We start from the raw sequence: 22,834 nt of genomic DNA, 5'->3' as shown, positions 1-22,834 counted from the left end.
TTCGACGGCCAACACCGCGGTTCCTGGTGTGTCCGCTGTGCCGTGCGTGTGATCATTGCTTGTACAGCCCTCTCGCAGTGTCCGGAGCAAGTATGGTGGGTCTGACACACCGGTGTCAATGTGTTCTTTTTTCCATTTCCAGGAGTGTATTACGCACGTAATACCAGAATTGTGTTATTTTGCTTGTTGTATAATCCAGTTAATGTCTGTTAATGAGTCATTTGTATTCAAGAATGACAGTTGTTATTAGTTATGTTCCTGGAATGCAGCAGCAGGACAAAGTTAAGTAAAAGTTATTCCCCAAAGTATTCCAGTACTAATTATTATAGGATGTTCCAGATTCCTACAACCACTCCACTCGTGCTAGCCTCTATCATCCCACTGCAAATCCCAGGGGTACCGATCCAAAAGCATCCTGCATTTGTGTGAAGTCATGACATGCTGCCATCGACCTTCACATCAAAGACAACAACAGTGAAGGACAAACAAGATAGACAACACGACAGAACGGCAAGTCTACATCGTGAACCAACTCGAGAACTTAGACGTAGCAGTATCAAGAACTAAGCAACGCTGAATAAAATGAACAATATGAGAGCCTAGGCGAAGATGGCTGAGGTGTGGGCTCCCGTGCTGCTTGCTTAATAGCATGGCTGTGGACACCGATAGGCTGGCATGGAGGACGTGGCCCACACCCAGCGCTGCGGCGGCGACAGCAGCGCTTGCAAATACACTGGTGTCCAAAATTAAAGCAACAAACCGAAATTTTGCAAGGTTGCGTTTATTTTGCCACAAAACAGCATAACCAAGTGACAGCAAAGTATAAACAATATAAAGAATACAGAACGTAAACAACTGCACCATGCATAACGGTAGACAAAAATGTTCTTCTTTTTGTTTCCAATGTAACTGATTTACGCACACATTCCGACAGCTAATTAATGCACTCAGTATGAGGTGTGACCACCTCAGGAAACAAAACAGGCCTGTCAAAACGACGGGGCATGCTGTGAACAATGTGTTCAATCTCATGTTGATGCAATAACGCCCATTCTACCTGCAGCGCTGCTCGCAAGTCTTGGAGAGTGATTGGTGGATGGTGACGAGATGCAACCCGTGTCGCTAGTGCATTCCAGACGTGCTCTATGGGATTCAAATCGGGAGAGTGAAAAGGAAACGCCATTCGTGCAATATCTTCCGTTTCCAATGAAACGTCGGCCGGGGTGGCCGAGCGGTTCTAGGCGCTACAGTCTGGAACCGCGAGAGCGCTATGGTCGAAGGTTCGAATCCTGCCTCTGGCATGGATGTGTGTGATGTCCTTAGGTTAGTTAGGTTTAAGTGGTTCTAAGTTCCAGGGGACTGATGACCTCAGAAGTTAAGTCCCATAGTGCTCAGAGTCACTTGAACCACTCCAATGAAGCATCAACCGCGCGTGGTCTATGAGGTCCAGCATTACCGTCCAGCAATACGAAGTCTGGGCACACAGCACCTCGCAAAAACCGCACATGATGTCCTAATATCTCGTCACGATACCTGACAGCAGCTAAACCTTGCCAATTTAGCCGCGCAATTTCATGAAGAGGTGTTTCGAGTGGTCAACATAATCCCTGCCCACACCTTTAGGGATCATCCTCGATATCAGTCTCTTTCCACAATGGTTGGGTCCCGAAATAGTGTTTCACATTCCCTCCAGATGTGAATTCGTCGAGAATCACTGTCCAGACCAAACCGGAATTCATCTGTGAAAAGAACATTCGCCATTGTTCGACTGTTCAGGTGGCATGTTGACAGCTCCACTCTAGACGCTCCCTTCTGTCAGAGGTACACAAACAGCAGGTCTTCGACAATAAATGCCACTCTGCCGAAGCCTTCTGTACACCGTTTGCCTCGCTACAACACGTCCAGTGGATGCTGTGAAGTCAGAAGCCAGTTGCCGTGCAGTACTAAGGCGGTACCGTCGTGCCCTTACAGCCAAATAACGGTTCTCTCTTTCTGATGTTACACGTGGTCAGCCCCGTCCTGGTCTTTGGGGTACAGTTTCGAGCTCACATCAGTTTGCGACTGTCTGCTTCCATTCTTCCTATGGTCGTCCACCGCAGAGAGCCTGGCAGGCGTCTTCTCTGTGACTGTACACTGCGACTGTGGGTATGGGACTACCCGGCAAACACTATCGCGTTTGATAGTTACCCTGACGTCATCGTTGGCGTGACTGTACGTTGACCAGAATGCTGTCGTCCGTGCAGGATAGAATCGTACGGACATCTGTTGACAGTTCGTATGATTATATCATGAATTAGATACAGTACGGAGAAATAGTGGTTTGTTGCTTTAATTTCGGACACCAATGTATTAGGAGCGCCGCCTAGCGGCTGTCATCTAGGTCCATGCGTTCTGGAGACCTTTTTGACTCGTCGGTCCGAGATAGCAGAAGTTGGTACCACATTTCTCCGGAAACCTCTTCGAGGACTTGCCGAATCAATACCGTACAGACTCGCTGCTCTATTGCATTCCAAATGTGGACCAACACGCTTTTAAGGGAAGACGTTGATGAAAAACACACACAATTTCAAAAATGCACCAAATCCACAGTTTTGGAGATATGGCAATGAAATTTTGTACTACGCTTTACATAAAAGTAACACATTTACATGTAAAATCCTTTGGATATATATATATTCAACTTTTTTAAAAATGAAATTTGAAGTTATATTTTCAAAAAATAATGTATATTCCTTTCTCTCGGAAAGTATTCAACAGATTTCTAAAAAAAATTTCTGTGTTTCACTCTTTATATATTGTAAGCTTCTCTCATGAGGTTTCTGGAATAGGTCAAATAGGAGAATTTTCATAAATTTTTAATAATAATTCCACAAGTACAATTTTAAATTCATGCAAAACTCCAAGTACTTTGCACCATATCTCAGCTTGCAATCAGAATTTCAAAATTTTCTCTTGAGACAACGTTTATTAGGTTTACAGAAATATGTGTACAAAATTTCATAATTCATTCATAGGATCTGAGGTAAAGGTACATAAACTTTAAAAAACAAACTTTTCAGGAAACGCAATTTAAAGTTCAACCTAACTTTTTTCCTCATGTCACTTCTTCAGAGGGCACCACATTTGTACTCAGGGTCGTCTTTCCCTTCAAGGCTTCTCTTCCGGTTTCTTGTTGTCTGTCTTCTTTCCTTTACCTGGGCTTCAACTGTCTTTTCAGCTGCAGAGGCGCGTTGTAAATCTATTTTTCTCAGGATGTCTTGCGTAAAATTGCCTATCTTGAAGCCCATTCTTTCTAATACCTCCATCCTCCCGACGTTCCCTTTATTAAATTCAATAACAGCATCATAAGTTGCAATTCTGACAACTGTAGCAGATGAAAATGTGTTTTTAGGGCATCGTTTCCATATGAGTGAATTTAGAGACTCATTTGGATTTTGGGTTTTGCCACGAACACACTTTTTGAGAAGTGCAGGATCGGCCAAAAACCTGTAAGTGGGCTTGACAAGATCCAGGATACAATTTGGAGGCCTCTCCTTTGTAGGGGTTGTTATCCCTCTGAGCTTGGTGTGGCAGGGAGGCCGCGTCACAATTTTGGCTAGTTTTCAGGCCCTTCGGATGCGATTTCAACATTGAAACCTTGGGAACTTATTGTCCATGAGTTGTACTAACAAACAAAAAAAAATCGAAAATTGACATTTTTGGTCAATCACATCAACGTCCCCCCTTAAGCAAATGATGATAATGTTTTAGTTCAACAAAATACAAACATAAGTTAAATTTTAGTTGACATCCTTCATGGTGTTGTAATGACTAGCGGTGTAATGCGATCAAATATAGCTCTGTGTTTGCCGTAAATGCAAAACTCCTTCATCTTGAGCGTGAATATGGTATGGTACCCTTTTTTCGACAAAGACAGTTATTTCCACTACTGGCCATTAAAATTGCTACTCCACGAAGATGATGTGCTACAGACGCAAAATTTAAGCGACAGGAAGAAGATGCTGTGATATGCAAATGATTAACTTTTCAGAGCATTCACACAAGGTTGGCGCCAGTGGCGACACCTACAACGTGCTGACAAGAGGAACCTTTCCAATCGATTTCTCATACACAAACAGCAGTTGACCGGCGTTGCCTGGTGAAACGTTGTGATGCTTCGTGTAAGGAGGAGAAATGCGTACCATCACGTTTCCGACTTTGATAAAGGTCGGATTGTAGCCTATCGCGATTGCGGTTTATCGTATCGCGACATTGCTGCTCGCGTTGGTCGAGATCCAATGACTGCTAGCAGAATATGGAATCGGTGGATTCAGGAGGCTAATACGGAACGCCATGCTGGATCCCAACGGCCTCGTAACACTAGCAGTCGAGATGACAGGCATCTTATTCGCATGGCTGTAACGGATCGGGCAGCCACGTCTCGATCCCTGAGTCAACAGATGTGGCGTTTGCAAGACAACAACCATCTGCACGAACAGTTCGACGACGTTTGCAGCAACATGGACTATCAGCTCGGAGACCATGGCTGCGGTTACCCTTGACACTGCATCACAGACTGGAGCGCCTCTGATGGTGTACTCAACGACAAACCTGGGTGCACGAATGGCAAAACGTCATTTCTTCGGATGAATCTTGGTTCTGTATACAGCATCATGATGGTCGCATTCGTGTTTGCCGACATCGCGGTGAACGCACACTGGAAGCGTGTACTCGTCATCGCCATACTGGCATATCACCCGGCGTGATGGTATGGGGTGCCATTGGTTACACGTCTGGGTCATCTCTTTTTCGCATTGACGGCACTTTGAACAGTGGATGTTACATTTCTGATGTGTTGCGACCCGTGGCTCTACCCTTCATTCGATCCCTGCGAAACCCTACATTTCAGCAGGATAAAGCACGACCGCATGTTGCAGGTCCTTTACGGGCCTTGCGGGATACAGAAAGTGTTCTACTGCTGCCCTGGACAGCACATTCTCCAGATCTCTCACCAATTGAAAACGTCTTGTCAATGGCGGCCGAGCAACTGGCTCGTCACAATACGCCAGTCACTACTCTTGCACCTGTACGCGCCATCCAAGCTCTGTTTGACTCAATGCTCAGGCATATCAAGGCCGTTATTACGGCCAGAGGTGGTTGTTCTGGGTACTGATTTATCAGGATCTATGCACTCAAATTGCGTGAAAATGTAATCACATGTCAGTGCTAGTATAATATATTTGTCCAATGAATACCCATTTATCATCTGTATTTCTTCTTGGTGTAGCAATTTTAATGGCCAGTAGTGTATCATGCTGTGTGACTTGTTTTTGCAGGTTAGCCGGGACGGCTTGAAGATGGGCTCGGGGGAAGGGAAGCAAGTGTTTCGGCCCGAGGCGGGCGAGGACGAGCGCGAGTCGTGGGACAGCAAGCTGACCTTCCTGCTGGCCACCGTCGGCTACGCCGTCGGGCTCGGCAACGTCTGGAGGTTCCCCTACCTCGCCCAGAAGAACGGCGGCGGTGAGCCCACTTTCCAGTCGCACTGGCTCTTGCGGCATAGCAGTGTTTGCTTATTTATTTATTTTATTTATTCAAGCTGGTCTTGACCAATCTTCACGCCCTCTCGTACATCGAACCAGGACACTACAAGCAGTTGGGTAACAGTGGACACACAGAGACACAAAATATGCAGTACCATTTTTTTTTCCAATGTGGAAAGAAATTTTTAATCTAATTATTAAGGCCGTATACAATGACACTTTGCCTGCAATATACACGGTCTGACAAAAAGAAGTGAAGCGCCCGGAAAACATGCTCGGATGTCAGGGTAATTTCATAAAATACACAACGTCGGTGGCAATATGAATGATTAGAGTTGCAGTTCTTTGTGACAGGTAGGAAGCTCACCAGAGTGCATTAGTGTTGTTCGTGTATAGCAGCCGCGAGTGATTAGCCGAGCGGTCTTAGGCGCTGCAGTCATGGACTGTGCGGCTGGTCCCGGCGGAGGTTCGAGTCCTCCCTTGGGCATGGGTGTGTGTGTTTGTCCTTAGGATAATTTAGGTTAGGTAGTGTGTAAGCTTAGGTACTGATGACCTTAGCAGTTAAGTCCCCTAAGATTTCACACACATTTGAACTTTTTTTTTTTCGTGTATACCATTGCTACTAGGCCTGGTAGCGCGTGCAGTGTGTTTCAGACAGTGTATCCGTCTGTAACGTACGAAATAATAGGCGACAGAAATATTTACTGAGACAGGTCCACATAAGAGACGTTACAGTTTCTTTAATAATAGACTATGATATAGGATTCCATCGTAAGTGCGAATGCTGTAGCAAGTTTGTGAAGAGTGTTGTGCAGACTCTACTATGTTTGGTAAAAACAGAAATAATTAGCATGGTAACAAGAGAATTGTGTTTCTTAGATGTCGACGTCCCTCTGAAGGCAAAAAAGTTTAACAAGTCAGCCGAAAATAAGTTGCCACTTTTGTTACGATATTGTGGGAATCCTGTGACCCAGTGTATTTCTACTAATGAGTAGCTAAATCTGAAACGTATCAAAGGATCTTCTTTCTGCTTTTCAACGATCTGTTTGAGATGAACAAAAAAAATCACGCCAGAGTGAAGATATCAACGTTTTTCCTTCAAATATCTTATAGTTCGTCAAAGACACTGATAATTTATTTCTTCAGGACAGATAGTCAGCTAGGTTCACAGCTTTAAATCTTTGAAATTTTTATATTCTCTCAATGAGAATTGATATTCTGGAACCAAAATGCAGCACAGTACTGTATTTAAAAAATACGAAGGAATACGAAGTTGATGCTTATATTTCCATAGGTAATAAGATTATGAAAACATGCTGCTCATAATTAATTCTTCACTTATGTTCTCGTAACCTCACACGTATTCTTCTTTCATCTGCTATAAATGAGCTATAAATGATACTTAAAAGGTAAAGTTATCCCAGTGAAAAATCAGTAGCCATCTATGTGTACAAAAGTTCGTCATATTAACCAAATGTCAAAATATCTCCTATTTGCGTGCTATCGTTTGCCAAATACTCTTTTAGATATCTGGAACTGTTTATGATATATCAATAAACCCCCACCTTCGATTCTTTAAGTAATCGAACTCTCATGTATAAAAAATTAAATTATATACATGATCATTATGAGGTCCCATACTCCGAGGAGCGTACGGGACGATGCGGGAGATCCGCACCGCCGACTAGGCAAGGTCCTAGCGGAGGTTGTTTGCCATTGCCTTCCTCCGACCGTAATGGGGATGAATGATGATGATGAAGACGACACAACAACACTCAGTCATCTCCAGGCAGGGAAAATTCCTGACCCCGTGCGCGGGAAGTGAGAACGCTACCGCAATACCACGAGCTGAGGACGAAATTATATACATACAAGGATATAATTTTGCAGGTACATTCACAGTATATGTGGACACTGTCAATAAAATGTGTTGCAAATAGAGTTAGTAGTAAAGAAGTAATAAATTAAAATCTCATGCTTTATGCAGCACATTTGCTGTGCGAACAGTGAAAATGTAATAAGCTATAAACTCTAATCCTTTCATCATCTTGTGGGGGTGTCAGCGAGAATAAAAGTTCTTGGAGGTCTGAAATTATGTGTGAAATTTGTTGAAAGTCGCTGAACGTGGTTTCACTTTCCCAAAATCTTTTCTTAAAGAATTTATTTTACTTTATTTATTAACGATTCATCAAGAACATTAACACATTTAATCACACTATGTGAACGTGGAAGTAGTTGCCAGTGGGTAACTGATGAAAACAAATTAAATTTCAACAAATGGAAATTTTATTCCTAAAAACTCTTTCCTTAAAAAAAAAGCAAAAAAAACAGATTTAAAAATTATAATCAGAAAGCACCCTCTAAATATCAAGTTACAATTTAATCAGAGACAGAAAACACTTTTTTTTTTTTTTTTTTTTTTTTTTTTTTTTTCGGGCTGAGAAGCTTGCCGCTCGCCTTTAACACGGCCGTAGTCACGACCGCTCACAACAACCTCTGAAAGACCACATTGGTACAAATCTGCAACACACCAGATTACTTTAAACTAAAAATTTTAACAATTCAAACAAACACATAAACTATGCATCCCATAGGAGGGATGGAAACGGTACAAAACACTCACATATAAAAAAAAATTACTTGCCACCGAAAGTGGAACTTGTTTTTAAAGGAAAGCTCTTACGGTTGAAGGGTGGCAACTTTATATACTAAAATGACCATTTAAATAAAAACCCATGAAATGCAGTCTTACATAAAATGTACAAACATGCTCTACATTACACATATACCGCCTCTCAAGATGATAGGCATGATAAAAACATATTTCAGGAATTCGGCCTTTACGCCTTAAGCAATAAATTCGTTAACAACGAATCTGACAAACATGACAGAGGCAGCTATTAACGTACGGCAGACCGACAGACAGACACTAACTGCCTAACAAATGCGGACGAGAGACAGACGAGCAAGCTGGGGACGTGAGACTGGCCAAGAAAACAAGTAGAATTTAACAGGTAAATGAACAACTTATCTCTAGTCACTTAACTTCTAATAAACTGCGATTTCTGGTGAAGACCTGGCGCAGCGCCCCCAAAACGCTCTCCCGAACCGTCCGCTGCCAGCCGCTTCAACGGACGCAAGAAGGCGCGCCGATCTCCCGTCTCACGGCGTCGCAGTTCGCACCGGCCAGACCGACGTCGTGGGTTGACTCCTGTAGCTCTTGTGTCGGCCGCGAAGCCACTATCCCTCGCTATATGGCGCGGCCCACTGGACTGACGTGGCGACTTCATATGCGCCGACGCTCAAGACAGACAAGTCAACTTGCGTCCCAGTACGCGACCGACCAACCGATCGATCCAACTGCCAACGACCATTGCCTGAACAAACTCGAGCAGACTGGCGGCCTAACACATACTAGAACTCCGGACGACAGACAGACACTGACTGCCCCACACTGACCCGGCTGACCAACTGATCAGACTCGCTCCGACTGACCGACTCAGACTGACCCTTTGCCGAGCTCATAGTGCCCCTTAAATGCACTTGAACAGGCAACTTTTCACCTTTACCACCAGAGGGAGACACCAAAGCTGCGATTGCCACAGCGGCACCACCGCCAGAAACGGAGGGCGACTGCTTCACACAACGTGCTGCGGCGCGCTCTTCAAAACAGCAAATTTTACCACGGCTCAGTCGCTAAATGCTCTATGAATATAGTCTCGGTAATTTTCATGCCATGTGTTTCCCTGCCTCAGCACATACACGCAGCTTCTAACTGTAATACTTGATGTACTGTGATAAACGTCTGATATTAGATAATAGCCCTCAACAAATACATGATGACAGCGTTTCAAACTTTTAAGTTTTGTCTATAACTGCATGAAATATTGATAAGCATGTTTTTGTTGCCTCTGGAAACCATTTGATAAGCAACCCGCAACTGGTTAACCATTAGTAACACAGCTGATGGATTTTATGAATAATTCTTTTCCCTGTAATGAAAAGTGCATGGCTGGATATGGGTGTGCTACAAAAAATCCATTGGAGTTGGATAAAGACCTCCTCCCAAGTCTCAATAAAAATTCAAAATATGAGCTACATTTCCCAACAGTGTATGGCCCGCATCTCGTGGTCGTGCGGTAGCGTTCTCGCTTCCCACGCCAGGGTTCCCGGGTTCGATTCCCGGCGGGGTCAGGGATTTTCTCTGCCTCGTGATGGCTGGGTGTTGTGTGATGTCCTTAGGTTAGTTAGGTTTAAGTAGTTCTAAGTTCTAGGGGACTGATGACCATAGATGTTAAGTCCCATAGTGCTCAGAACCATTTTTAACCAACCCAACAGTGTATGACCTAATGTGCACCAAATGTAAACCCATAGCGACTCCTATTTTTCATTCGAAACTATTCGAACTTCGTGTGAGGAGTTCCTTAATTTGGAATTATCGCAATAACTATGACCATTACAGAAAATATAGGCAGTTTATAATGAAGTTGACATATCAAGGTATGTGAAACGAAACAATAAAGTTTTTTACCTAATAGTTCCTGTAAAATTGTTTAAGGAAAACAACACAGAGCATCCAAAATGCAGATAATGCACCGCTGATTCTTCACTACTGGCCATTAAAATTGCTACACCAAGCAGAAATGCAGATGATATACGGGTATTCATTGGACAAATATACTATACTAGAACTGACATGTGATTACATTTTCACGCAATTTGGGTGCATAGAACCTGAGAAATCAGTACCCAGAACAACCACCTCTGGCCGTAATAGCGGCCTTGATACGCATGGGCATTGAGTCAAACAGAGCACAGATAGCGTGTACATGTACAGCTGCCCATGAAGCTTCAACACCATAGCACAGTTCATCAAGAGTAGTGACTGGCGTATTGTGACGAGCCAGTTGCTCGGCCACCATTGACCAGAAGTTTTCAATTGTTGAGAGATCTGGAGAATGTGCTGGCCAGGGCAGCAGTCGAACATTTTCTGTATCCAGAAAGGCTCGTACAGGACCTGCATCATGCGGTCGTGCATTATCCAGCTGAAATGTAGGGTTTCGCAGGGATCTAATGAAGGGTATAGCGACTGGTCTTAACACATCTGAAATATAACGTCCACTGTTCAAAGTGGCACCATCACGCCAGGTGATACGCCAGTATGGTGATGACGAATACACGCTTCCAATGTGTGTTCACCGCGATGTCGCCAAACACGGATGCGACCATCATGATGCTGTAAACAGAACCTGGATTCATCCGAAGAAATGACGTTTTGCCATTCGTGCACCCAGGTACACCATCGCAGGCGCTCTTGTCTGTGATGCAGCGTCAAGGGTAACCGCAGCCATGGTCTCCGAGCTGATAGTCCATGCTGCTGCAAACGTCGTCGAACTGTTCGTGCAGACGGTTGTGGTCTTGCAAACGTCCCCATCTGTTGACTCAGGGATCGAGAAGTGGCTGCACGATCCGTTACAGCCATGCGGATAAGATGCCTGTCATCTCGACTGCTAGTGTTACGAGGCCGTTGGGATCCAGCACGGCGTTCCGTATTACCCTGCTGAACCCACCGATTCCATATTGTGCTAACAGTCATTGGATCTCGACCAACGCGAGCAACAATGTTGCGATACGATAAAGCGCAATCGCGATAGGCTACAATCCGACCTTTATCACTGTCGGAAACGTGATGGTACGCATTTATCCTCCTTACACGAGGCATCACAACAACGTTTCACCAGGCAACGCCGGTCAACTGCTGTTTGTGTATGAGAAACCGGCTGGAAACTTTCCTCATGTCAGCACGTTGTAGGTGTCACCACCGGCGCCAACCTTGTGTGAATGCTCTGAAAAGCTAATCATTTGCATATCACAGCATCTTCTTCCTGTTGGTTAAATTTCGCGTCTGTGGCACGTCATATTCGTGGTGTAGCGATTTTAATGGCCAGTAGTGTAGTACTGGTGCACCGACTGACTGTCCAACCACCGTTCTCTGTGTGCACCTGTAGGTATTCATAACAGTGTCTGGCAGCGCACTGAGTCAGTCACAGACTGCTTTCTTTGGTTTCCCACACTAAAGTAGAACACACACAACAACATTACAAATTACCACGGATCAATGGAAACACGTCGCCTGGTCAGACGAATCACATTTACGCTGTCATCTAGGCGAACAACTGTTCAAACCATGCACTGTGCCACGGATGCAAGGCGGTGGGAGCAGTACTGTATTACGGGAACATTCACCTGGGCATTCACGTGGTAGTAATTAAAGACACCGTAACTCCTTGTGGACTACTAACATTATTGCGAACCACCGGCTTCCCTTCTTGTTTGACGCCTTCCCTTATGGGGTGGTATGTATCTTCCAGCAGGAAAACTATCCATGTCCCAAGACCAGAATCGTGTCACAGTGGTTTGAAGAGCATTAGCCTAATCTTAATACACGTAGAATGCTTTCAGATGCCAATCTGTGCCCACGAACCACTGGCCCACAATTAACAGAAATTGTGTGATCTGTGCATACATATCTGGTACCAAGGTCTTGTCGAATCGATGCCATACAGATTCGCTGTCGTACTGGGTTCCAAAATTTGACCAACACGCTATTAAGGGTGTGTTTTTTCCATAATGTTTCGGCTCATCAGTGTATTTTGTTTGATGCGAGGGCACAATCAATAAATTATTTCTAGACGCATTTTGTCTACAATCCAACGTAAACGACCTCAGTCTCAACAATATTGCGGCAAACGTTCAAAATAAGGGACATAACAGAGTATGACAAAACATGTAAATAAAATTATTGATCCAATTAATAGTAAGTAAAATGTAATTTAATAAAGAGAAATTACGATGAATATGTTCTTCAAACGTTCGATAACACACACAATATTATCACAGAGATAAGAGAGGCTGTCGAAAAGTTTCTAGCGGGAGATAGTTACCGTAATGCCTCCGTTTATGGTGAGTCAAATTTCGCGGCTCCAGCTTCGTTAGTTTTGCCGCTAGAATGCGTTGTATACTCTACCATCTGGTGAGCAAGATGTATGAGACAGGCGAAATACCCTCAGACTTCAAGAAGAATATAATAATTCCAATCCCAAAGAAAGCAGGTGTTGACAGATGTGAAAATTACCGAATTATCAGTTTAATAAGCCACTGCTGCAAAATACTAACACGAATTCTTTACAGACGAATGGAAAAACTGGTAGAAGCCAACCTCGGGGAAGATCAGTTAGGATTCCGTAGAAATGTTGGAACACGTGAGGCAATACTGTTGTGTTGGCAGAAGAGCCAACACCGTGTTACGAGAGGAGGCCGAAATGCACGCGTTTAGCCCACGCAGGCTGGCGTGAGGAGGGAAGGGCTATACTGACGTGAGGTCTGGAACATGACAAGGAACTAGAATTCAGAAAGTGGACGTAATTAGTTGATACTTTAATCCATTAATGATGAACTTCGCTCTTGACGGTACATGAGTCACAATTTATCTGTTCAGAAGACATATAGTAACTGAATATGGCGCCTTGCTAGGTCGTAGCAAATGGCGTAGCTGAAGGCTATGCTAAACTGTCGTCTCTGCAAATGAGAGCGTATGTAGTCAGTGAACCATCGCTAGCAAAGTCGGCTGTACCACTGGAGCGATTGCTAGGGAGTCTCTCTGGACCTGCCGTGTGGCGGTGCTCGGTCTGCAATCACTGATAGTGGCGACACGCGGGTCCGACGTATACTAACGGACCGCGGCCGATTTAAAGACTACCACCTAGCAAGTGTGGTGTCTGGCGGTGACACCACAAATACTGGCCCTACGACTTATCTCAGAAAATAGATTAAGGAAAGGCAAACCTACGTTTCTAGCATTTGTTGACTTAGAGAAAGCTTTTGACCATGTTAACTGGAATACTCTCTTTCAAATTCTGAAGGTGGCAGGGGTAAAATACAGGGAGCGAAAGGCTATTTACAGTTTGTGCAGAAACTAGATGGCAGTTATAAGAGTCGAGGGTCATGAAAGGGAAGCAGTGGTTGAGAAGGGAGTGACAGGGTTGTAGCCTCTCCCCGATGTTATTCAACTTGTATATTGAGGAAGCATTAAAGGGAACAAAGGAAAAATTTGGAGTAGGTATTAAAATCCACGGAGAAGAAATAAAAACTGTGAGGTTCGCCGATGACATTGCAATTATGTAAAAGACAGCAAAGGACCTGGAAGAGCAGCTAAACGGAATGGACATGGTCTTGAAAGGAGGATATAAGATGAACACCAACAAAAGCAAAACGAGGATAATGGAATGTAGTCGAATTAAGTCGGGTGATGCTGAGGAATTAGATTAGGAAATGGGACACTTAAAGTAGTAAAGGAGTTTTGCTATGTGGGGAGCAAAATAACTGATGATGGTCGAAATAGAGAGGATATCAAATGTAGACTGGCAATGGCAAGGAAATCGTTTCTGAAGAAGAGAAATTTGTTAACATCGAGTATAGATTTCAGTGTCAGGAAGTCGTTCCTTAAAGTATTTTTTATGGAAGTGAAACATGGACGATAAATAGTTTGGACAAGAAGAGAATAGAAGCTTTCGAAATGTGGTGCTACAGAAGAATGCTGAAGATTTGATGGGTAGATCACATAACTAATGAGGAGCTAATTGAATAGAATGGAGAAGGAGTTTTTGGCACAACTTGACAAGAAGAAGGGATCGGTTGGTAGGGCATATTCTGAGGCATCGAGGGATCACCAATTTTGTATTGGAGGGCAGCGCAGAGGGTAAAAATCGAAGAGGGAGACCAATAGATGAATACACTAAACAGATTCAAAAGGATGTAGGTTGCAGTAGGTACTGGGAGATGAAAAACCTTGCACGGGATAGAGTAGTATGGAGAGCTGCATCAAACCAGTCTCTGTACTGAAGACCACAACAACAAAATCCGTAGTGTAAGCAAAATGGCAAATATCGAGAGAATCTAGAAATGTATTGTGATTGAATATCTTCATTTCAAGGGAATGGCGCCCAAGGAAATTGTGGAGGACATGCGAAATACATTTAAGGACAATGTTCCTTCTTAAGCAACGGTGAAAAACTGTCCTACTTCAAACGTGGAAGAACGAGTGTCGAAGATGCGCCAAGGAGCGGAAAGCCTGTCACTGTTGCCACCGATGAAACAGTGAGTGCAATTAACGATACAGTTTTGCGGGATCGTCGAACAACGTTGCACCACATTGAAGCCACATATGGAATCTCCCATGGGCGTGCTCATGAAATTGTTCTGGATATTTTGGGTATGCGGAAAGTTTCATCTCGGTGGGTACCGAAAGTATTCAGTGCAGATCAGAGACAGGAGTATGTGCAGTGTTGTGAAGAAATCGTCCGACAGTTCGAAGGGGATGAAAATCCGCTTTCTTGCAAGATATGTGATAATGGACGAAACGTGGGTTCACCACTTTGATCTTGAGACAAAACAACAGTCACAATAATGGTAACATCTTTCATCTCCTACCCCGAAAAAATTCCGGCTGCAAAAATCAGTTGGCAAGGTGATAGCATCGGTCTTTTGGAAGGCAGAAGAGGTAATTATGGTGGATTATTTGCAAAATGGCGTAACTATCAATGCATCATACTACTGCACCCTCCTGCACCTGTTGAGAGAAGATATAAATAAGAAAAGGCGCGGAAAATTGGCGTGCAGTGTGTTCTCGCAATACTGGAAACTCAGCGTGACAGCGAGTTCGAATTGTTACGTTATCCGCCATATTCTCCAAATTGGCTCCATTAGACTTTTTTCTTTTCCGAAACCTAAAAAAAGACCTCAAACGACGACGATTGGACAGTGATGATGCAGTGATTGATGCTGTGAAAGCTTGTTGGACTCGAAATTGAAGACTTTTTGTTTGAACGGTTTGCAGAAGTTACCTGAGTGTGCCCGCAAGTGTATTAGTGTGCACGGTATTATACTGAAAAATAAATTGGTTGGCCATTATGAAATTTCTGCCATTCCTTATTCGCTAGACTAGAAGCTTTTCGATGCCCCTCCCCCCCCCCCCCCCCCCGTATATTTTTTTCCACCGCTTTAAAAGTACAGTACAGTCTTAAGTACATAATCCTAATCATTATTTTCAATCCAATTCGAAACAAAACGTTACAGCGCTGTTATGGGGTCCCTGACATCATATTGTGCAACATGTGCTGTATGGCTGAATCATCCTGCCAGTGTACGGACAGCAATTTCAACAACATGTCTAAAACGCCATACAAGACACAATTGCACATTACTTACCTGTCAGTGTCTTCACAACGACTTTAACCTGCGACATTTTAGTCACATTATAAAGTGTATGAATAAATCAAGGAACAGTGCAGGCCAAATGATTTTTCGTCATATCTTCCGTATTTCTCTCCGTTTTCTGTTACAGTTCATTAGTCTAGTTTCTACATCAGATAACTTAGTGCACTTTGCAGTAACTGTGCAACTTTTTTCAATCTATTACAGGTGCATTTCTGATACCATACTTCGTAATGCTGGCAATAGAGGGCATCCCCATTTTCTACCTGGAGCTTGCCATTGGACAGAGACTGAGGAAAGGAGCCATTGGCGTCTGGAATCAAGTGTCTCCATACCTGGGAGGCATTGGTATTAGCAGCGCCGTAGTGTCCTTCAATGTTGCACTCTACTACAACACTATCATCGCTTGGTGCCTCTTTTATTTCGTCCAGGTAATTGATAACTAATTAATACCTCTTTATGAGGTGACTGCTACAGTTTAGTTACCATCATTAGTGTTTCTCCAGAGTAATAACTTGTACAGGTGCAGAATACCTTCAGCGTACTGTAGAGTAAAGTCTGTGTTTATTTTTAGGAAGTAAGTTTTCAATTCAGAAAACAGTCGTCTACTTAGTCGCACTTCCTCAAAAACTGTGGAGAAATGAGGTACTAATACAAAAAATCGACCAGTTACAGCCGAACACTAGTCGTACGGGACTCATTTTAATTTGCCGGTGTCATGAAGTTCTGCTATGTAAATTGAACTGCTGTGTTCAGCAGACGGTGGTAATTAGAAAAATAGGGTTTATTATTTACTAAAATTATCAGGAGCGCTCTTTTTGGGAACTGTAAGTTGTATTACAGAACACAATACATTCTGTATTGATGCAAAATGTGTTGTGTAACGTACATATTTCTGTGTAAATCTGCAGGTTTTCATGGCCGTTGTCACTAAAGTTAAAACCTTCTGGGTTGTTAGGCCGCGTCTTATTTCATTCTAAAATAATCGACGTTTCGACCCCTCCGCTGGGATCTTCTTCAGGATGTTTCGGTGTCTACTATTGCTAGAACTCGAAACGTCGACACTAGCAGTGGTAGACACCGACCGATGCATCATGAAGAAGGTCCCAACAAAGGATTCGAAACGTCGATTATTTTAGAAGGAAATATGATGCAGTCTAACAACCCAGAAGATTCTAACTTTCCATCCTTCTAGTCTGTATTTGCAAATACATATGAAAGTCCTCAAATCCTGTTTTTTTTTTACTGTAGTCTTGTATCTCAGTTACATGTATTAACACTATGGCTTTGTCATCTCGATGTTTCCTCCAAAATATATCAACAGCAAAGCTACAGCTACTCACATTGTCAGTAGTATGAGGAAGACTTAGATTACATAAAACGGCAAGAGACTTAAATACAGTATTTCGCAGTGTCGTCACAGCATAGTTTATTGAACAGACTTAGCATTGCGATCAAGTGCAGCACTAAAGTTAATGATACTGGTGGTTAACCCTCATTTTCCTGTGTAAATGAATAAATAAATAAATATAGCTGCCCTAATTTTCGCAACCAAGCAAAATGCTCTTGTATCTATCTCTCAAAGCCTTATGCCAAGTTCATTTCAAATTTGATTCCAGCTATTTACTGCTAATAGTCAAGACACCTATGAAACCAGTGTACAAAATCCACAGTACTTTTGAAAGGATCATTTTGTACTACAGTCCGATTAAAATTACTTGATAGTTAACATTTAACGCGTTGTAACTGGGTTCCCCCAATTAGAATGTTCAACGTCATGCCCTAAGAATTCGCCGTTGCCAAACTGCCACAGCAATTAATTACTTCACTTCCAACTTCTTGTCCGGCTCGTTTTCTTGATGTATTTGGTTCCAGAATCCTAGGTCTGTCCTTTTATTTCGTTTTTCATCACACGTGATAACCACACTCACACATACACACACACACACACAAACACCGATGCTATAAAAATTTAAACATTTACGTGCGACAAATCTTCCGAAAGACGAAAACCGAATTTTGGAAACCGTATTTCGCTGTCGTGTTTACACGTTGATCCGAAGCAGCTTTGCTCGCCCAGTTAAATTTGGCGCCTGGGAAACAGCTGATACACTTGATTTCACTCCACCTAAAGCCACTCCTTCCATATTAACCGAAAATTTTTAAAAATAAGACAAAACCTGACGTTCCAACCACCTTTCAGAACCGGCTGCGTTTACACGGGAGGGAAAATCGATTGCGGAATTGGAAACCGCCAACCAGAAGCGGATTTCCAGAATCGATGTGTAAGTGTTTACAAGGTCATCCAGAAGCGGTGCCGTAATGGGAAATTGGTTTACGAAATCTGGTTTTGGGAGTCCCATGTAAACGGGTGATACAGCTCAAACCACAGTCTTAAAAAACACTGCTGGATCCTTCTGCACAAGACGCACTCCAGCGCGACATGTACATTTATTACAATCACAGATATCGGCTTACATTAAATAAGATTCGCACGACACTATGTGAAGTCTGCAATGAACCGGTGCACCTCCAGTACTAGGGTCTCTACAATATGCAGTGAAGTGTCGTAGCGCAGTGGATAACGTAGAAATGTGAGCTGTGGAAGGTGCTAGATTCGAAAGTCGTCAAATTCCGTGGAACTTTTATTTTTCTAAATCTAATGAAAAGACTTTTGTATTGTTTTCATTCAGTTAATTGGTTTAAATGTAATTTTTTTATTTCTAATGCTTCGGTGCATCATTTTCATCATCTTATTGGCTTTTTTTATTTGCTCTTATATTTCTTCTTATCATTGTCTTTCCGTTTGGAATCTGCTTGTGTCGCCTATAATCTGGAACAAAGTCGAACCAGGACTGTTCATTGGCTAGTAATGCCGCAGTCTGTTTAATCCGTGTGACTGGAGTTTCAGGTAACCGCTGAAACTAAAATTTTTCTGCCTTGAGTTTGTTCATAGAGCTTAGCCTTAAACGCTATGAACAAAGTAATCGTTATTTTAGTTTTGCCACTGATCGCTGAATGACGTTTTCTCAGACACACTGCACATCACGAGGTTGTCGTTGGGTTAGGACATGAGTTTAAATTCAGGCCTGCAAAACGTGTCGTCTGCCACAGATCAGTCACCGAACACTTAAAATCAGCTCTCGACAGAGCATCTCACGTTGTCATCACACCTCGCGGCGGACGCTTCCAACATTGCTGCGCGTTATTAAGTAATTTTAATCGGGCTGTAGTGGCGTAATCATATTCAAAAACTACAGAGCACCTGCAGCCAAACCTTGCATCACAGCGTAGTCACGTGACTTTTGGACACGCTGTTGGCGACAAAGTTCAATAGTGCTCCCAATGCTCACTCCATTAAAACCCCATATATTACTTCTGCACGCACGTGTACGGACAGATCGCAACACCCACCGACCGATTGCTGCTATTTGTCACTCGTATGGGGGCCCTTAATCAATTTTTTTCCCGTGTAGTAAATTGTTTATCGAACAAGTAGCACTTATCGGACATCACTACAAAGAAATGTACATCTATGATGCACCTCGAAACTACAAAAGTATTAGAGACGTATGAAATGGCTGGTGTTCTCTGTCATTTGGATGATATGGCATTCGAATTGTCAGTTTGGAACAGCAGCCAGTATGGAATGCAGCTGCACTGTCCTGATCAGTTTGTCACATTCACCAGATTTTTGTCAGCAGCGACTGAGTGGTGACATTGTTGTGTTCAAATAAGGATGGTGTCGAATCCGATTCCAAGAACCAAGTTACTACTCGAACTGCGTCAAAAATTTGTTTACTGCATGACAGGACTCCGCTTGAAATTGTTAACTGCCATACGTTACCTATTTATGTGATTGCAGTGTCCAATAAGCAATTGTCAGTAAGAGATCATTTTCAGGTAGTGATAACAAAAATGAAAGAAGTAGCTGTCGCCCTTCTGGATCTGAGATTTTTGGAGCATACAGTGTACAACACAGAAAGTGGCATTCAGTTTCCACAGTTTAAAGATTACCGCATTCAGGAAATAACTTTAGCAAACTGGGTACTGGTACATGTGTCGTGAGGAAGAAACAATCACTATAAAGAGTGAGTTACCACAGTCTAATGTAGAAGCCCTTGCACACTCATGATATTTAAGTATATCTCTACAGGTAGCGGTTTGAGGAAATGTATCTCAAGGTGTTCTGAAAACTATGTAAAGTTAATATACTGCTTCCAATAATCTATTAGAAATATACTTTCTGCTTTGTATCCCTATTTTCTGTATGAGTTACGTACAGTATTTTTTTTTTTTTTTTTTTTTTTTTTTTTTTTTTTTTTGTCATCAGTCTACTGACTGGTTTGATGCGGCCCGCCACGAATTCCTCTCCTGTGCCAACCTCTTCATCTCAGAGTAGCACTTGCAACCTACGTCCTCAATTATTTACTTGACGTATTCCAATCTCTCTCTTCCTCTACAGTTTTTGCCCTCTACAACTCCCTCTAGTACCATGGAAGTCATTCCCTCATGTCTTAGCAGATGTCCTATCATCCTGTCCCTTCTCCTTATCAGTGTTTTCCACATATTCCGTTCCTCTCCGATTCTGCGTAGAACCTCCTCATTCCTTACCTTATCAGTCCACCTAATTTTCAACATTCGTCTATAGCACCACATCTCAAATGCTTCGATTCTCTTCTGTTCCGGTTTTCCCACAGTCCATGTTTCACTACCATACAATGCTGTACTCCAATCGTACATCCTCAGAAATTTCTTCCTCAAATTAAGGCCGGTATTTGATATTAGTAGACTTCTCTTGGCCAGAAATGCCTTTTTTGCCATAGCGAGTCTGCGTTTGATGTCCTCCTTGCTCCGTCCGTCATTGGTTATTTTACTGCCTAGGTAGCAGAATTCCTTAACTTCATTGACTTCGTGACCATCAATCCTGATGTTAAGTTTCTCGCTGTTCTCATTTCTACTACTTCTCATTACCTTCGTCTTTCTCCGATTTACTCTCAAACCATACTGTGTACTCATTAGACTGTTCATTCCGTTCAGCAGATCATTTAATTCTTCTTCACTTTCACTCAGGATAGCAATGTCATCAGCAAATCGTATCATTGACATCCTTTCACCTTGTATTTTAATTCCACTCCTGAATCTTTCTTTTATTTCCATCATTGCTTCCTCGATGTACAGATTGAAGAGTAGGGCGAAAGGCTACAAACTTCTCTTACACCCTTCTTAATACGAGCACTTCGTTCTTGATCGCCCACTCTTATTATTCCCTCTTGGTTGTTGTACATATTGTATATGACCCGTCTCTCCCTATAGCTTACCCCTACTTTTTTCAGAAACTCGAACAGCTTGCAACATTTTATATTGTCGAACGCTTTTTCCAGGTCGACAAATCCTATGAAAATGTCTTGATTTTTCTTTAGCCTTGCTTCCATTATTAGCCGTAACGTCAGAATTGCCTCTCTCGTCCCTTTACTTTTCCTAAAGCCAAACTGATCGTCACCTAGCGCATTCTCAATTTTCTTTTCCATTCTTCTGTATATTATTCTTGTAAGCAGCTTCGATGCATGAGCTGTTAACCTGATTGTACGATGGTTCTCGCACTTGTCAGCTCTTGCCGTCTTCGGAATTGTGTGGATGATGCTTTTCCGAAAGTCAGATGGTATGTCGCCAGACTCATATATTCTGCACACCAACGTGAATAGTCGTTTTGTTGCCACTTCCCCCAATGATTTTAGAAATTCTGATGGAATGTTATCTATCCCTTCTGCCTTATTTGACCGTAAGTCCTCCAAAGCTCTTTTAAATTCCGATTCTAATACTGGATCCCCTATCTCTTCTAAATCGACTCCCGTTTCTTCTTCTATCACATCAGACAAATCTTCACCCTCATAGAGGCTTTCAATGTATTCTTTCCACCTATCTGCTCTCTCCTCTGCATTTAACAGTGGAATTCCCGTTGCACTCTTAATGTTACCACCGTTGCTTTTAATGTCACCAAAGGTTGTTTTGACTTTCCTGTATGCTGAGTCTGTCCTTCCGACAATCAAATCTTTTTCGATGTCTTCACATTTTTCCTGCAGCCATTCCTCTTAGCTTCCCTGCACTTCCTATTTATTTCATTCCTCAGCGACTTGTATTTCTGTATTCCTGATTTTCCTGGAATATGTTTGTACTTCCTCCTTTCATCAATCAACTGAAGTATTTCTTCTGTTACCCATGGTTTCTTCGCAGCTACCTTCTTTGTACCTATGTTTTCCTTCCCAACTTCTGTGATGGCCCTTTTTAGAGATGTCCATTCCTCTTCTACTGTACTGCCTACTGCGCTATTCCTTATTGCTGTATCTATAGCGTTAGAGAACTTCAAACGTATCTCGTCATTCCTTAGTACTTCCGTATCCCACTTCTTTGCGTATTGATTCTTCCTGACTAATGTCTTGAACTTCAGCCTACTCTTCATCACTACTATATTGTGATCTGAGTCTATATCTGCTCCTGGGTACGCCTTACAATCCAGTATCTGATTTCGGAATCTCTGCCTGACTATGATGTAATCTAATTGAAATCTTCCCGTATTTCCCGGCCTTTTCCAAGTATACCTCCTCCTCTTGTGATTCTTGAACAGGGTATTCGCTATTACTAGCTGAAACTTGTTACAGAACTCAATTAGTCTTTCTCCTCTTTCATTCCTTGTCCCAAGCCCATATTCTCCTGTAACTTTTTCTTCTACTCCTTCCCCTACAACTGCATTCCAGTCGCCCATGACTATTAGATTTTCGTCCCCCTTTACATACTGCATTACCCTTTCAATATCCTCATACACTTTCTCTATCTGTTCATCTTCAGCTTGCGACGTCGGCATGTATACCTGAACTATCGTTGTCGGTGTTGGTCTGCTGTCGATTCTGATTAGAACAACCCGGTCACTGAACTGTTCACAGTATCACACCCTGTGCCCTACCTTCCTATTCATAACGAATCCTACACCTGTTATACCATTTTCTGCTGCTGTTGATATTACCCGATACTCGTCTGACCAGAAA

The 22,834-nt window shown here is 42.7% G+C and overlaps 1 protein-coding gene across 1 annotated transcript in view; it reads left to right on the top strand.

The window, feature by feature from the left end:
- Nucleotides 1-22,834, top strand: part of LOC126252163 (sodium-dependent neutral amino acid transporter B(0)AT3) — a 169,129-nt gene that overhangs the window by 26,989 nt on the left and 119,306 nt on the right. Inside the window, exons 2-3 of the mRNA XM_049953031.1 lie at nucleotides 5,316-5,499; nucleotides 15,999-16,222. Of these exons, the coding sequence (XP_049808988.1) occupies nucleotides 5,316-5,499; nucleotides 15,999-16,222 (408 nt within the window). The remainder of the gene's footprint in view (nucleotides 1-5,315; nucleotides 5,500-15,998; nucleotides 16,223-22,834) is intronic.

Source organism: Schistocerca nitens, chromosome 4, assembly GCF_023898315.1.
Source record: "Schistocerca nitens isolate TAMUIC-IGC-003100 chromosome 4, iqSchNite1.1, whole genome shotgun sequence".
Taxonomy (NCBI): Eukaryota; Metazoa; Arthropoda; class Insecta; order Orthoptera; family Acrididae; genus Schistocerca; species Schistocerca nitens.
This window is presented reverse-complemented; position numbering and strand designations above follow the sequence as displayed.